A 14004-nucleotide genomic window follows, 5' to 3' on the forward strand; every position below is an offset into this window, starting at 1 on the left:
AAGATTTTGGTTTTGTCCGGAAGCATTTTAATTTCAGAGGTGGAAAGGGTAAGTGAAATAAGAGAAATGGGTTTCGACAATTGTGCATCTCCAGCTGAATGTTCAACCCAGCGAGTGGCAGCCTGCCTGCCGACCTGCCTGCCTGCCAGCCTGCCTGCCAATCAAGCGGTGCAAACAGACAGACAGACAGATAGACGCGAGCTGTTCAGGCACGAGTTGGCGCGCGGGTTGATGACGTCACGCAGGAAAATCCTACGTCCAGTCGCTGGCTGGCCGAGTTTGACGTGAACAAAAAAAAAAAAAGGCAACTTCACCGAAAACAAAGGCACACTGTGGTCGGCGTTCATGCGGCTCAAGTAGCAGAAAGCGCGGACGGACGGACGGACGGGCGCGCGCCACGACGTGAGTGTTATGTCAACCGTCTCACAGGATTGTTTGTCGGATGTTGACGTTAGCATTAGCCGTCAGCTTGAAGGGCGGCTTCTTCCTTCCTTCCTTCCTTCCGCGTGCTACGTTCAGCAGTGAGCCAGGCATTTTGTCGCCCAACGTTGGTGGTGGCCGACGTGTTTGTTTACACCAAGGTCGATGCGGGGGTGGCGACGCCAGGATGTAGTCAGGGCCCGCGTCCGCGTGCTTATTGGACAAGGGTAAGGATGTGAGCGATCCTAGCCGTCACCGTCTACTTTCCGGCTCAGGTTGCAGGATGGAGAAGCCTCCTTTCCGACACAACAACCACAAATGCGGCGACTGGGAGCTGAAGGAGCGACTGGGCATGGGGGGCTTTGCCCACGTCTACCTCTACCAGCATCACGTGAGTGACACCTTGTCTCCAACGCTCGTCCGTCCGTCCGTCGGTCCGTCCGCGAAATGAGCAACTTCTTTTGTAGGATAGCGCATAGACAGATGTGAGAGGGCATGTCTGAAAGTCCCACCTATGTCGACCCGTGTCACGCAGGTGAGCGGCGATAAGCTGGCGGTGAAGATGTGCCGACTGGAACTGACGCTCAGGAACAAGGACCGCTGGAGCCGAGAGATCCAGATCATGAAGAAGTTGCGCTCGCTACCGTCTTCTTTGTAGCAAATTGCGTCAAATCCCGTCAATAATTAACATGACGGACGGTGCCTTTGCGTCCTTGTGCCCGCTCAGGCTGAACCACATCAACGTGGTGACGGCACGAGACGTGCCGGAAGAAATCAGCTCCATCGCCTTGAACGACCTGCCGCTGCTCGCCATGGAGTTCTGCTCGCACGGCGACCTCAGGAAGGTAGGTGCGGCAGGCTCTGCGGTCTGGCCGCTCGCACCACCCCCCTTTCTTTTTTCTTCTAACACGCTCTTGGTTTAGGTTCTGAGCAGGCCGGAGAACTGCTGCGGTCTGAAGGAGAGTGACGTTCTGGCCTTACTCACCGACGTGGGTACGTTTGCCGCGGCAGCGTGTGAAGCCGACGCGCATACGTACGTGCAGGCTCCACACTCGTGGCTCGTTTGTGACCTCAGGTTGCGGTATCCAGTACCTGCACGAGAACAAGATCATCCACAGAGACCTGAAGCCAGAAAACATCGTGCTGCAAGAAATCAACGGGAAGGTGAGCCGCTCGCTCCTCTTTGACCGCCAGCCTTTGCGGTGCTCGAGTCCCAAACACATGGCGGCGTGATCCGGGCTTCCCGAGCGCGCTTTGCACAGCCCCTCGAACCCATAGAACAAATGAGCAGCTTTGAGTCTTGTAGGAGACTTTTTTTTTTTTTTTTCGGGGGTAAAGTAGGTTAGGCCCAAACATCATTTAGTGCCGCTGCTTTTGCGGAGCCACCCGCTAATGGACGCGCCGGCTTTCTGCTTCAGCTGGTACACAAGATCATTGATTTGGGCTACGCCAAAGACCTGGACCAAGGCAGCCTGTGTACGTCCTTTGTGGGCACGCTGCAGTACCTGGTGAGAAGCCCGTCGGCGAGGCGAGACGAGACGAGACGGGGCGAATAGCCTCTCGCCGCGCTCATCGCGCTTGTGCCTGTGCAGGCGCCCGAGCTGTTTGAGAACAAAGCCTACACGGTCAGCGTGGACTACTGGAGCTTCGGGACCATGATCTTTGAGTGCAGCTGCGGATTCAGGCCCTTCCTGCACAACCTGCAGCCTGTGCAGTGGTACGCGGGCTCGCTCGCTCGCTCGCTCGCTCGCTCGCGCGTGCCCGCAACGCCCGAACAAACTCGCGCTGCGCTCTTGTGTTGGTGGGCTACAGGGCCAGCAAGGTCCGCAACAAAGGGCCCAAAGACATCATGGCGGTGGAAGAGGCCAACGGAGAAGTGCGCTTCTCCACACATCTTCCCTACCCCAACAACCTGAGCAGGTGCGCCGCTTGCCCCCGCCGCGTCTGGGAGAGAGGAAGCCAGGCAGCATGACCCATTCACGCTTTGGAGCCGTGGTTCTCAATTATTGTTTGAACTCTTGTTCCAAAGCGACAACCCAAAGCAAATAATCGGCGTTGAGAACACTTTTTCCATTTCGACCCCTCCCTTGCAGGACGCTGTTGGAGCCCATGGAAGCGCTGTTGCAGCTGATGCTGAAGTGGGACCCGGTCCACAGAGGAGGCGGCGTCCATCCCGACAGCAGGAAGCCGCTTTGCTTCCATCTTCTGGATCAGATCCTGAGCATGAAGGTGCTCATCCAAAGCGCGTAAGGCTCTTTTAACGGACAGCACTCGCTCACCGCCGCCGCCGCCTCTCCCGCTCAGGTGGTCCACATCCTCAACATGACCACGGCCCAGGTGCACTCCTTCCAGCTGGCGCCCGACGAGTCTCTGCACGCCCTGCAGAAGCGCGTGGAGGCCGAGAGTGGCATCCGCGTGCTCCACCAGGAGCTGCTGCAGGAGACGGGCGTGTCGCTGGACCCCCGCAAGCCGGCGGCGCAGTGCGTCCTGGACGGCGCGGTACGTGCCCGCCTGAGCGAGCGCGTCCGCCTGAGCGAGCGCGTCCGCCTGAACACGTCCTCTGTCCTCTGGCGCAGCGGGGCTGGGACGCTTACATCGTTTACCTGTTTGACAAGAGCGCCACCGAGTACTCGGGCCCGTTCAGCGCCAGGCAGCTGCCGGAAAAAGTCAACACCATCGGTGAGTGTCGCCTTGACAAAATGCAAGGCGAGCTGCTGCCTTTGCGGGATTGGAATTCAGCGGGCCATGGCCTTTTCAGTCCAGGAGGCCCGGACGCCGCTGCCCCTGGGGCTGCTGAAGAAGGTTTGGGCGGAGGCGCTGAGCTACATCTGCGGCCTGAAGGACGACTACGGCCGCCTCTTCCAGGGCCAGCGCGCCGCCATGTGAGTCGCCCGGTTGCCGGGACGACCCATCTGTCCGCTCGCTTGCCCGTCCTCACGCCGTGTCTCGCCGGCCGCCCAGGCTCAGCCTCCTGCGCTACAACACCAACCTGACGCGCTGTAAAAACAGCATGTTTGGATTCTCGCAGCAGCTTAAAGCCAAGCTGGACTTCTTCCGCAGCAGCATCCAGTACGACCTGGAAAAGTACAGCGACCAGATGCACTACGGCATCTGTGAGGACCGACCGCCCGTGCGCTCGCCTCGGCTCGGCTCGCTCCTGCGGCGCGCGCTCTTGTGCCTTCTCACGGCCCTTCTTGTCCCCCGCAGCATCGGAGAAGATGCTGAAGGCCTGGCAGGAGAACGAGGAGAGAGCGGCGGCTTTCGCTCAGGTTACGCACCGTGCCGTCGACGCGACGGGCTGAGCGCCGCCGGGCCGCGTCGGTGCACCGAAGCCATACGCACACGCTTCCCGCGTCGTCCCGCAGGTGGCGGAGGTGAGCCACTTGGACGACGAGATCATGGCCCTGCACTCGGAGATCGTGGAGCTGCAGCGGAGTCCCTACGCGCGGCGCCAAGGAGACAAGATGGAGCAGTTGTGAGTCGGGCACTTTGCGTGCCTTCCGCTTACTCGCTTTCCGGATCCTCGAGGCAGGAAAACCCGTTTTGGCTGCCAGCGCTCGCCGAATGTCAGCGTTGGCCTTGTCGTTGCAGAGAGGAGCGAGCCACGGAGCTCTACAAACAGCTGAAGATGAAGTGTAAAGGTCAGACACGTACACTCGCTCCTCTGCTGCAAAACGACCACGCCCGCTGACCCTGTTGTCCCCGGCGGCAGTTCCGGAGGCGGACCTGAGCAGCGACAGCTCGGAGATGGTCAAGGCCATCGTCCAGACGGTGCAGAACCAGGACAAAGTGCTTAAGGACCTCTACACGCACCTCAGGTACGAGCGCCACCGGGATTGGCGCAACTCTGCTCAGATTGGAGCGAGTTTCTCTCAAGTCTTCAGGAAGACATGTGAAATGTGACACGGAAGTCTTCATGTGAGGCGAAACTTGCTTCTTGCTTTCATTAGCATTAGCGTGTCCTCATCAAATGTCAGCGTCAGCTGACTGGACCCATAGCTACTCTTAAGTGGCTAACTAGCAAGGCTGTCCTCGTGTTTCAGTAAAATCCTGAGCAGCAAACAGAAAATTATCGAACTGTTCCCGCGGATCGAGAAGACCTTGGAGAGCATCAAGGAGGCAGACAACACGGTCATGCAGATGCAGATCAAGCGCCAGCGCGAGTTCTGGCACCTCCTCAAGATCGCCTGCGTAAGTCGCCGTCGGAGGGGTTTGAAAAAAAAAAAAGGGGGGCGGGCAAGCAGGCCGCCTGACACATCGCGTCTTCCTCCGCCAGGCGCAGAACTCCACGCGCAACTCGTTGACGACCGGGCCCGAATCGGCCGCCCTGCCTCAGGTGTCCCAGTGGGCGCCGCCCGCCAGCGCTCCCCATCCCCTCACCTCGCTCCCCGGGCCCAACGACAGGTACTTGCACAAAAGAGTCAAGCGTGTGCCATGTGATGATGATATTCCCTCACCCCACCCCACCCCACAGTGACGCAGCCCCCCGCCTGCTGCAGGAGACCCAGAAGTACCTGAGTCAGCTGACCAGCCTCATGCAGGAAGCGGCGGACGAGCAGGCCAAAAGCATGGTGGTAAGACGCACGCACGCAGGCTCGTCCGTCCGTCCCCATTGAAATAGCGCCGTTGCCCCACCCAGGATCAAGACTGGAGCTGGACCAAGTACGAAACTTTAAGTGGCAAATTCAAGAAAAGAAACGCGTGAGAGATGATGCCGTCGCCTCCGAACCTTCGCCACCGTGAACTTTGACCGGGAGGTGCTGTTGACTTTTCTTCACGCAATGTCGTGCCGCTTCTTCTCTTTTTGGGGCGCTGTTCCAAAGCAAAGCAAAGCACAGCAACGAGGCGCCGAGCAACCGCTGGCAGGCAGGCAGGCAGCCAGCCGGCCGGCCGGCCAGCCACGCAGGCAGGCGATCGACCACTTGGGCAGGAAACGGGAGGTGAGGCGACGGTGGGTGGGAAAGTGCACTTTGTAGCCCGGTTCATGAAGTTGCTGAGCCCATCCCAATTGACACTGGCTGATGGATTGGTGACTGTGCTGGGACCAAACAAACAAAAGTCTTGACACGCATTTAAATGTCCTTTTAATCGGGCACTGTCGAACCATCTAATAAACATGAGCCCACGACGAGCGTCGTTGTCCCGACGCCCGCCTCGTCTTACTACGCTGCCGCTTTTTGACTTCGCTCCACCGCCATCTTCTCCAGACGTTCCGTGTAGAAGCCGTTGAAGTCCAGCCTGTGAGGGGTCAAAGGTTAGCCGAAGCGTGTGTGTGTGTGGGGGGGGTCAAACAGATTTGAAAAGATGGCCACAAATAGATACCTACGGATGGAATTACTTTGTTTTGTCATGCCAAAGTCAACCTTGTAGCCTTCAAACGAGCGTCGGCCCTCGAAAAGCTGACATGTATTTGTGCTATAGCCTCAAACAAATTCCATTTTGAACGAAAACAGCAAGTCTAATCCACGCTACTCGCAATGTCGCCGTCCGTGATGCTCCTCTCGTAGCGGTCGGTCCCTTGTTAAAAAAAGAAAAGCTCCACGGTGGTGGAGAATGCTAATATTTATTTCAACTTCACAACATACGGCGTTTCTTTATGTACTACTAAATCTTCAAAGTTTGTTTCAAAATAAAATAGATTGTGTTAAGTGGGGAAATGCTTTTTTTATTCACCTCCCTCTTTTAAAAAAATAGAAGCTGCCATTTTCAGATGCTTCTCATACCGCTAGAATTCAACCAATCGGCCCTTTCGGATCATGACGGCAAATTTAGCATGCCAAAGCGTGGCGCATCCTAACGCCGGACTTGTAAACGGTCAACAAAATAGGGAGGGAGGGAGGGAGGGAGGGAGGGAGGGAGGGAGGGAGGGGCCGACCTGTATATGATGCTGATCATGCTGTGCTCGCAGTTGTTGGAGCTGAAGATGCTGAGTTTGTCCAAAAGGTCCAGCAGCAGAAGGCTGAAACTGTTGTCGAACTTGACGATGGACGCCTCAAAGCCGGCATCCGACGCCGGCTCTGGCGGCTCCTGCTGAAGGAGCGCCAGGGAAGTTGAGTGGCTCGCATGCGGTGGCGGCGACGGGCTGGCTCTAACCTTTGCCCCCGGGCTCTTGCCGGCGGCGGCCTCAAGCGCGGGCGGCCCGTCAGCGTGCTCCGGCCGAAGGGCCCGCGTGAAACGCTGGAGGACAAACGCAGCGGTTCAGGCGGCCAATGGCGGAGGGGACAGAGCGCTCCTCACCTGCATGCGGCCGGCGAACATGACGCAGACGGACATGAGCTTGGAGAAGATGCGCAGCAGCTCGGGATTGGTCAGCATGCAGTCCTTCATGCAGTTGTCCAGGAAGCTGGTGTGGTGCCACAGCACGTCGTCGATGTTGGACGCCTAGAGCAACGGCAGTCCAGCCAGAGAGTGGCCGCCTCCCCCCCCCCCCCCCCCCCCCCCAATCTTTTCTGTGGGACTCACCGTTTTGAGGTTGTTCTCCATCAGGTGCCAAGTAGGCTCCATCACCTCAAACATCATGTAATACTGGATGTTCTGCACAAAGTTTAGCATGCGCTGACGCAGCGCAAAGGCCGCCGCAAACCTGCGCCGGCACGGGGTCAGGAAGGGGCTGAGCTGAGCTGAGCTGAGCTGAGCTGAGCGGAGCGGAGCGGGCGGCGCCACTCACCATTTAGCAGAGTGCGACCAATGATGCTTGGCGTGCTTGTTGGTGATCCAAACGTTGCACAGCAGACGCTCCACGTGTTTGCAGTAGAACATGTGGCGGAACAACATCTGGTACCTGGTCAACGCTTTCCTGCGGCGCACAAGCCAAGGCAGACAGGCAGGCAGTCAGCCGAGGGGCCGAGAGGCGGGCCGTCGGCCGGGCCGGGCGCCCACCTGCTGATGATGAGCGAGAGCGGCCACTTGACCACGTAGTCAAAGGAGAAGGCCTCCAGGCCGCTGAGGGCTGCGTCAGCCGGCTCGGCGTTGGTCACACTCTTTTCCTGCTTGGTCTCGATGGCCAGCACCCGCAGCAGCTGCGTGATGACGTCGTGCGGCATCAGGTCGATCTGCGCCGAGGGAGGGAGGGAGGGAGAAAGGAGACGCCGCGTCAAGGCCGACCAGCCAGCCAGCGAGCAAGGCCGACCGGCCAGCCAGCCAGCCAGCGAGCAAGGCCGCCCCACCTTGAGGTCGTCCTTGAAGGGGTCGGTGTTGGCCGTGCTCATGCGCAGCGCCAGTTCCAGGAGCGCCTCCAGACGCGGGGGCGCTATGTCATCCACCGGCTTGCGCAGCTCCTCCTCCGTCAGGTCCATGAAGTGCACGAAGAAGTCGCCTTTGTCCATCAGGAAGTAGTGCTTGATGGACCTGCAGGCGCAACAGCCGTGACGTCGTCAGCCGCCCTAGGCTTGAAATGCACGGGGCAACCTACCTGAGGCGGGCCACCAGCTCCTTCTCCTCCAGCAGGAAGTGCAAGAGCACTTTACTGGCATAGTTGAAGGCCTTTTCGATCTGCTCCACGTAGGCTCGCTCCTTCAGCGTGTACACCACTTCCTTGGCGTCGGGACAGGTCACGTCCCGGCCGCACTCGCGCACCACGTTCAGGTACTTGCCTGTCGCCAAAACAAAAATGGATCACTCGAGCACACGACCCGACTGATGCGGATTCTCCAGCAAGGACACCATCACCTGTGCTGAGGATCTTGTCAGCCATCTTCTGCAGGAAGGACGGAATGCGGTGCTGAACGATGGTGTACCTCTGGTCCCAGTACTTGTCGTTGTAGTCCTCCTGGATCTTCTCCTTCTGCAGCTCGTGTTCCTCCACCATGAACTCGCTGCTCGCTCGTACACACACAATTCATTTGACCTTCTGGCGTTTGGTCCTTGAAACTGTCCAAAGCGGTGGAGCTGGCACTCTGGAGAGGGAGAGAGAAAAGGCACTCACCTATAGGGATCGCGAATGATGCCTCTGTAGATCCACTTCTCCAGGATCTCAAAGTAGGGCACGCTGGCGGCCTTGGTGAGGTACAAGCACACCTCCTGCGCCTGGGGGTCGCCGGTGAAGTTGAAGGTGCGGTCGTGAAGGAGGCTGAGCGTGGCCCCGCCCATACACTCCCCTTTGTCCACTGACGAGGCTGGAAAGCAGGCAGGAGGCCGGTCGGCCGTGAGAAAGAGAGAGAGACAGAGGTCAAACGTCAGCGAACCCGCGCGCTGGTACCGATGGCGGCCAGGATGTCCATGGTCCTCATGGTGGGCTGCAGGTAGAACCAAAGCTTCTGCAGGGACAGCAGGCCCCGCCGGTGCACGTGCTCCAGCTGGGTCACCAGGATCAGGTACTCCTTGAGCAGCGTCCGCATGGCCGCCGTCAGGGCGTGGTTCACCTGCCCGTACTCAAACGACGACTTCTCCTCCACGAAGCTGCGGGACATAAACCAAGACGCTCGCTCGCTCGCTCGTCGTTTGGGAACACCGCCCTCGGCAGAGCGCTTTGAGCTGACCGGGTGACGGTGGAGTAGAAGGATGCTACGGGAAGGATCCGGTGTACCAGCTCCTTGACCGACGTGTCCAGCGTGGCATCCACGATGAAGGAGCGGTTCTGGCGGCCCAGGACCGGCTGAGCCGCCACGTCGCGCCCGTCCACGCCCACCAGTATGAAAAGCAGATCCTCGAGAACCAGCTGCTCCTGCACGCCCAGCGCCAGCGTGCCTGCGCGCGACCCGCGTTCCAGTAAGTACACAAATGTTGATTTTTCTCACACACACACACACACACACACTCTCATGCATATGCACGCACGCACCCACAGCCGGATCGGCAGCCGATGCGGGGCCGGCGATGAAGTCCCCCAAGAGGGCGGGCCTCTCGTACACCCAACTGGGAAAGACGGGATTGAGCTGCGCCGGGTTCTTCTTGTTGTGTTTGTCCCGCAACATCTTGCGCGTCACCTCGGCCGACTGCGGGAATTCCCAGCCATCACGCGAGCGATCCGTCACGCGAGCGATCGCTTTGCCAACGCTTTGCAAGGCTCACCAGGGGGGCGTTGCACGCCGCCGTGGCGTTCCCCAGCTTCTTGCGCAGCTCGTCCAGCTCCTGCATGGACATCTTGGAGACGCCGGTCGCCGCGCTCAGGACGCTCGTCGTCGTCGCCGCCGCAGCAGCAGCGCAAGCCTCCGAACGATCCTTGGCGTTCTGCTGCAGGCGCTGCAGCGTCTGCACCGAGTTGTCATATTTGTGTCATCGTGTCGTCACATTAGTCCACGCAAACATCCTTACCTGGGAGTCCTCGCACAGGCGCGACAGCAGGTAGACCAGCGGATCCAGGTGGCGGACATTTTTCGATTTCAGCTCCTCGTACTTCCTCAGGAAGTCCTCTGGCGTCTGGGAGAACTCGGCGAGCTTCACCTTTCGGGGAGAGAAAGTGTCTTATGCGCCCACCCGTGGGAATGAGCCGCCGCCGCCGCCGCCTCCTACCTTGGCGCTGTGGGCCGAGACTGTGGTGGTGATGTAGGGCGTGCGGTGCTTCTGCAGAAGGTCGATGTAACCTTCCGCTCCGTCACCCCCTCGCACGTCCAACACGCTCAGCAGCTCGTTGACGTGATGGTGGATCCGAAACTCGCTCATGGTGCTGCAAGCGGGAAGATGCAAGGATGGAAATGAGTCGAGAGAGGGGGGGTCATGAAACGACGAGGTCGCAGCAGCATTTTTCACACCTTGTATGGATGTGAACAAGCAACAAAGCCCAAAGAAACATGGCTACTTGGAGAAACGCAAGTTGACACTCAAACTGATGACAATCCATCCATACCCGAATGCTTTTGACAAGAAACCCATTGACCGAGAGACGTTGCGCGGAGAAGAATGCTAACGCGATAGCCGCTTTTGCGTACCGCAGAGAACTTGCGTCGTCCCCCCGGGGAGCTGCAGACACGTTCCGATGATTCGTGTGGTGTTGGGCGACAATTTGCACTTGGCTAAAGTGGCGCCATCAGCCCCCTTCGTCTTCTTCTACGCTTTTTCACGACGAGCACAAAGGAGGATGCCCCCCCCCCCCCCCCCCGCGAGAAGAAATTACCGCGATATAATTTAGTAATTACTAACATAAAATGAAGCGATCTATTATACAAAGCGTTTCTTTATATTGAGACCATGTTTAACTTGAACATTGCTTCTACGCGCTGACACAAGGCTGTCGCCCGCAGGTGAAATGTAAAACTACAGCTCCCGAGATGCTCCGCGGTGCGTCGACGTCACTTTCAACCCCGGAAGCGTCGCGTTTGCTCTCACGACGTCAAACGTCACGGACGAGACGTTCCGCTGACGTCACCGGGCGCTTACAGCGCGCGGCAAGCTCAGCGTCATAGACGACGACGTCACGCGTTGCGGTTCGGCGGCGGCGGACGGGAAGCGGCCGCGGTGATTTGTGGCTGCGCCCTTTCCGAAGCGTGACGACGTCATGGCCGAGCCTCAGGTGCTCGACGCGGCCGAGCAGGCGAACCACCACCACCAGCAGCAGCAGCAGCACCACCACCACCACCACCACCGCGACGTCGTCCGCGGTCCGGCACGCCTGCCGCCGCACGGCCTGCTGCTGCCGCCGCCGCACGGCCTGCTGCTGCCGCCGCTCGGTCCGGCCGCCGGCGGGCGCCCGCCGCCCAAGGGCAGCCCGACTTCCGAGCCGGGCCTGCGCTGGGTGCGCCTCAACGTGGGGGGGACCTACTTCGTCACCACCAAGCAGACTTTGTGCAGGGATCCCAAGTCGTTCCTGTTCCGACTGTGCCAGGACCACCCGGACCTGGACTCCGACAAAGTGAGCTCGCATGCTGTCTCCCCAATTGCAGCCCACCGCAAGCATCACGGAGCGTGGCGTGGCGTGGCGGGCGCTTTGGTGGTGCACGACATCATGACAATGGCCACTTTGTGGTGCTCTCGGTGGAGCACTTGATCTTGTCTCGTCAGTGTGCATGCAATAGCTCGCCTACAGTGGAATTAATTGTCTGTCACGCTTGCGCGATTGCTCAAGTTGAATATCTCGTCGTGACGTGATCGAGTTCCCATTTGAACTTGTAATGTGATCAGCTGGACTTGATTTAATCATTTGTTTGAACGGTTTTGTAGAAGAAGAGCAGCATCGTTTTAGGGTCACTTTGTGTTGTTTGGCTGAATGCGGAAATCAAAACCTCGTCACGTTCAAAGCTAAAACGCATGTCCTGAAACGGACGCACTTGATCTTCTTCATGTGTGTTGTTGTGTGCAGGACAGCACGGGGGCCTTTTTGATTGACAGGGACCCCACCTACTTCGGGCCCGTCCTGAACTATCTCCGTCACGGAAAGCTCATCATGGACAAGAACCTGGCAGAGGAAGGTAAGACATGTCGACCAGAGTGCTGAGTCAGCCTGTCACGCCTCTGCGCGCTTGCCTGCTTGGCTTCAGGCGTCCTGGAAGAGGCCGAGTTCTACAACATCGCCTCCTTGGTGCGTTTGGTGAAGGAGCGCATACGGGACAACGAGAACCGCACGTCGCAGGTAGCTTGCCGTTGTCGGGCCGTTCCGGCGTTCTCAGGCTAACGGCGCCGACCTGTCGGCCGGCCGGCCTCCCTCCCTCTCTCCCTCCCTCCCTCCCTCCCTCCCTCCCTCTCTCCCTCCCTCCCGCAGGGCCCCGTCAAGCACGTCTATCGCGTCCTGCAGTGCCAGGAGGAGGAGCTGACGCAGATGGTCTCCACCATGTCGGACGGATGGAAGTTTGAACAGGTGAGCCTCACGAGACGCGTCAAGTGGCGCTTATGAAGTCGGGTGGCCTTTCCCACCACCTTTGTCGATCCGTACGCTTCCCCCAGCTGATCAGCATCGGCTCGTCGTACAATTACGGCAACGAGGACCAGGCGGAGTTTCTGTGCGTGGTCTCGCGGGAACTCAACAACGCGGCCAATGGCATTGTCATCGAGCCCAGCCAGAAAGCCAAGGTGAGTGGCGGGAGGGGCGGAGCTCAAGGGCCTCTGAGGGATTGTCCCAATGAGGGGAACGAGCCCAACGGACGGAACCCTGCGCTCTCTTTTCTGTGCCGCCGTCGCTCAGCCGTCACTCGTTCATGTCCAGATCCTGCAGGAACGAGGCTCGCGCATGTGAGGACGCCATCGGAGCTCCGCCCGCAACACCTCCGCGGTCTCCTCCTCTGTCTGTCCCGTTGGATCTGATGGGATGTTACTTCATGTCCCGTTAGAAGGGAATCCATCAGTCGACCGAGACCCGACCCCTCCCGACCCCCCCACCATCGGATGCTTCCAAGGTGACAAAGGGCGGTGGCGGGTCTCGTCGCATCTTCGCTGGAAGTGACGCGTGCCGGCTCATTTCTCAATTTCCCGTCTGTGTGTCACGTGCACGTTGGCATATCATCAAATATCAAACCGGCCTCACCCGTCCGTCACCTGCTCACCTGACGGGAAGTGAGGAAGCGGCAGCGTGAACAGACCAGCCACCCCCCCCCCCGCGCTTGCAGACGCCGCCAACTTTCTTGACTTTGATGTGATTTGTCTGCATTTGTGAGATGAGCCCCAAACGTATGCTAGCAACTATCCGCTGGCCATTTGGTGAGGGGCATTAGCATGCTACGTTGCTAACGAGCAGCGAGTCTTGTGAGTGTGACGGCGCGTCAACTAAAAAAAACAAGTTTGCATGGGCGCATTTGCCAAACGTGAGCATCACGCTAACGCGGCGACCAGCGACATGCTATCGAGCCCGCTAAGCATGTTAGCGCGTGCCAGACCCGGCGGGGCAGCACGACCGGGAGGCAGGCCGCGGTGGAAGGAAGAAAAAGTATGTGACGTTTGCGACGGTATAGATCAAATCTACTCGTGGCTCGTTTTCATACCATTTCTTTCATCTGGGTAAAGACACAGACGTTCCCATCTTTGTTTCTGCGTCTGTGGTGCCGAAAGGGCGAAACTTTTATAGGACCCAACCCAAGCCAGCGAATGGCGCCAGGCCGTTGCAGCCGTTGCAGCCGTTGCGCCTTGAGGATGCACGGCGATTGTTAGGTCGGAGAGGCCAGAAGCATGCACGCATGCATGCTTGGCCTGGTAATGGGTCCTGCGTGTGCGAACAGTGCAACTGAGCCTAAAGTGGGTTTTGGTTAGGAAGGGCCGACAATTCACTCGTTTCAGTCACATCTTCAACACGCAGTTTGGCAATTGTGGAGCATATCTGTCGCATGGACTAAAGTGGACCCAGAGTCGTCCATGTGTCAAAACTGTCGGTGTCGTTTATCTACGAGGACATGAGAGGGCATCGGAGGAGGGCTGGGCCGAGCCGGGCCGGGCCTGGCCGTACACGACCACTTCGGGGGTGGGATGTGTTGATGCGGCGTGTCGACGCCTGCCAGTGTGCACGCGCGCTCGTGTCCCTTGTGTCTTCTTTCATATTTTGTCTGTCGTTGTTGTGCAACTCTTGTTTCTTGCCATAAACTTTGTCTTTGCAAAGACACGTGACGAAATGGGTGCGGAGGCTGCTATGGAGACATGTGAAAAGATGGCTGACAGTGCGGCTATGAAGATGTGCTCCCCGCACAAAGCAGCCCATCCATCCATCCATGCGGCTATGAAGATGTGCTC

At 58.7% G+C, this 14004-nt stretch overlaps 3 protein-coding genes across 7 annotated transcripts; 2 read left to right on the forward strand and 1 right to left on the reverse strand.

Moving 5' to 3' along the window:
* Nucleotides 1-214: 214 nt before the first annotated feature.
* On the forward strand, nucleotides 215-6077 carry chuk (component of inhibitor of nuclear factor kappa B kinase complex). Its single transcript, XM_049759843.2, has 22 exons — nucleotides 215-402; nucleotides 696-811; nucleotides 956-1050; nucleotides 1148-1265; nucleotides 1344-1413; nucleotides 1496-1584; nucleotides 1839-1928; nucleotides 2013-2137; nucleotides 2233-2340; nucleotides 2514-2649; nucleotides 2725-2919; nucleotides 2997-3099; nucleotides 3179-3302; nucleotides 3382-3533; nucleotides 3628-3689; nucleotides 3786-3895; nucleotides 4012-4061; nucleotides 4133-4238; nucleotides 4464-4611; nucleotides 4697-4824; nucleotides 4895-4994; nucleotides 5060-6077. The coding sequence occupies exons 2-22, from the start codon at nucleotides 704-706 to the stop codon at nucleotides 5123-5125; spliced, it is 2283 nt and encodes a 760-aa protein (XP_049615800.1). The 5' UTR covers nucleotides 215-402; nucleotides 696-703; the 3' UTR covers nucleotides 5126-6077.
* tubgcp2 (tubulin gamma complex component 2) lies at nucleotides 5488-11265 on the reverse strand. 5 transcript variants are annotated; one of them, XM_049759769.2, is made up of 18 exons: nucleotides 10110-10253; nucleotides 9871-10024; nucleotides 9673-9801; nucleotides 9430-9609; nucleotides 9200-9353; nucleotides 8898-9105; nucleotides 8618-8817; nucleotides 8345-8534; nucleotides 8089-8234; nucleotides 7832-8012; nucleotides 7587-7767; nucleotides 7300-7472; nucleotides 7088-7216; nucleotides 6883-7003; nucleotides 6658-6801; nucleotides 6514-6597; nucleotides 6296-6447; nucleotides 5488-5658 (listed from the first exon to the last, which is right to left on the reverse strand). In XM_049759769.2, the coding sequence occupies exons 1-18, from the start codon at nucleotides 10196-10198 to the stop codon at nucleotides 5583-5585; spliced, it is 2691 nt and encodes an 896-aa protein (XP_049615726.1). In that variant the 5' UTR covers nucleotides 10199-10253; the 3' UTR covers nucleotides 5488-5582. The 5 variants fall into 5 exon arrangements, with proteins under 5 accessions (XP_049615726.1, XP_049615725.1, XP_049615728.1 ...); XM_049759768.2 differs by having other exon boundaries at nucleotides 6296-6450; XM_049759771.1 differs by lacking the exon at nucleotides 10110-10253 and adding an exon at nucleotides 11117-11265 and having other exon boundaries at nucleotides 6296-6597.
* On the forward strand, nucleotides 10690-13872 carry LOC125991682 (BTB/POZ domain-containing protein KCTD5). Its single transcript, XM_049759983.2, has 6 exons — nucleotides 10690-11206; nucleotides 11654-11762; nucleotides 11832-11923; nucleotides 12053-12148; nucleotides 12235-12360; nucleotides 12494-13872. Exons 1-6 carry the CDS (start codon nucleotides 10853-10855, stop codon nucleotides 12521-12523), a joined length of 807 nt encoding a protein of 268 aa, XP_049615940.1. The 5' UTR covers nucleotides 10690-10852; the 3' UTR covers nucleotides 12524-13872.
* Nucleotides 13873-14004: the final 132 nt, after the last annotated feature.

This window comes from Syngnathus scovelli, chromosome 21, assembly GCF_024217435.2.
Source record: "Syngnathus scovelli strain Florida chromosome 21, RoL_Ssco_1.2, whole genome shotgun sequence".
Lineage (NCBI taxonomy): Eukaryota > Metazoa > Chordata > Actinopteri > Syngnathiformes > Syngnathidae > Syngnathus > Syngnathus scovelli.

Bases quoted from the DNA above. Each gene is read 5' to 3' on its own strand.
- chuk (XM_049759843.2), top strand. From the start codon at position 704: ATGGAGAAGCCTCCTTTCCGACACAACAACCACAAATGCGGCGACTGG. The intron at 3,100-3,178 runs GTGAGTGTCGCC...TGGCCTTTTCAG, and splicing joins GGAAAAAGTCAACACCATCG to TCCAGGAGGCCCGGACGCCG. The intron at 3,896-4,011 runs GTGAGTCGGGCA...TTGTCGTTGCAG, and splicing joins GGAGACAAGATGGAGCAGTT to AGAGGAGCGAGCCACGGAGC.
- tubgcp2 (XM_049759767.2), bottom strand. From the start codon at position 10,198: ATGGATTGTCATCAGTTTGAGTGTCAACTTGCGTTTCTCCAAGTAGCC. The intron at 8,013-8,088 runs GTGATGGTGTCC...TTTTGGCGACAG, and splicing joins TGACAAGATCCTCAGCACAG to GCAAGTACCTGAACGTGGTG. The intron at 7,004-7,087 runs GTGAGTGGCGCC...GTGCCGGCGCAG, and splicing joins TGGTCGCACTCTGCTAAATG to GTTTGCGGCGGCCTTTGCGC.
- LOC125991682 (XM_049759983.2), top strand. From the start codon at position 10,853: ATGGCCGAGCCTCAGGTGCTCGACGCGGCCGAGCAGGCGAACCACCAC. The intron at 11,207-11,653 runs GTGAGCTCGCAT...TGTTGTGTGCAG, and splicing joins CGGACCTGGACTCCGACAAA to GACAGCACGGGGGCCTTTTT. The intron at 12,361-12,493 runs GTGAGTGGCGGG...GTTCATGTCCAG, and splicing joins AGCCCAGCCAGAAAGCCAAG to ATCCTGCAGGAACGAGGCTC.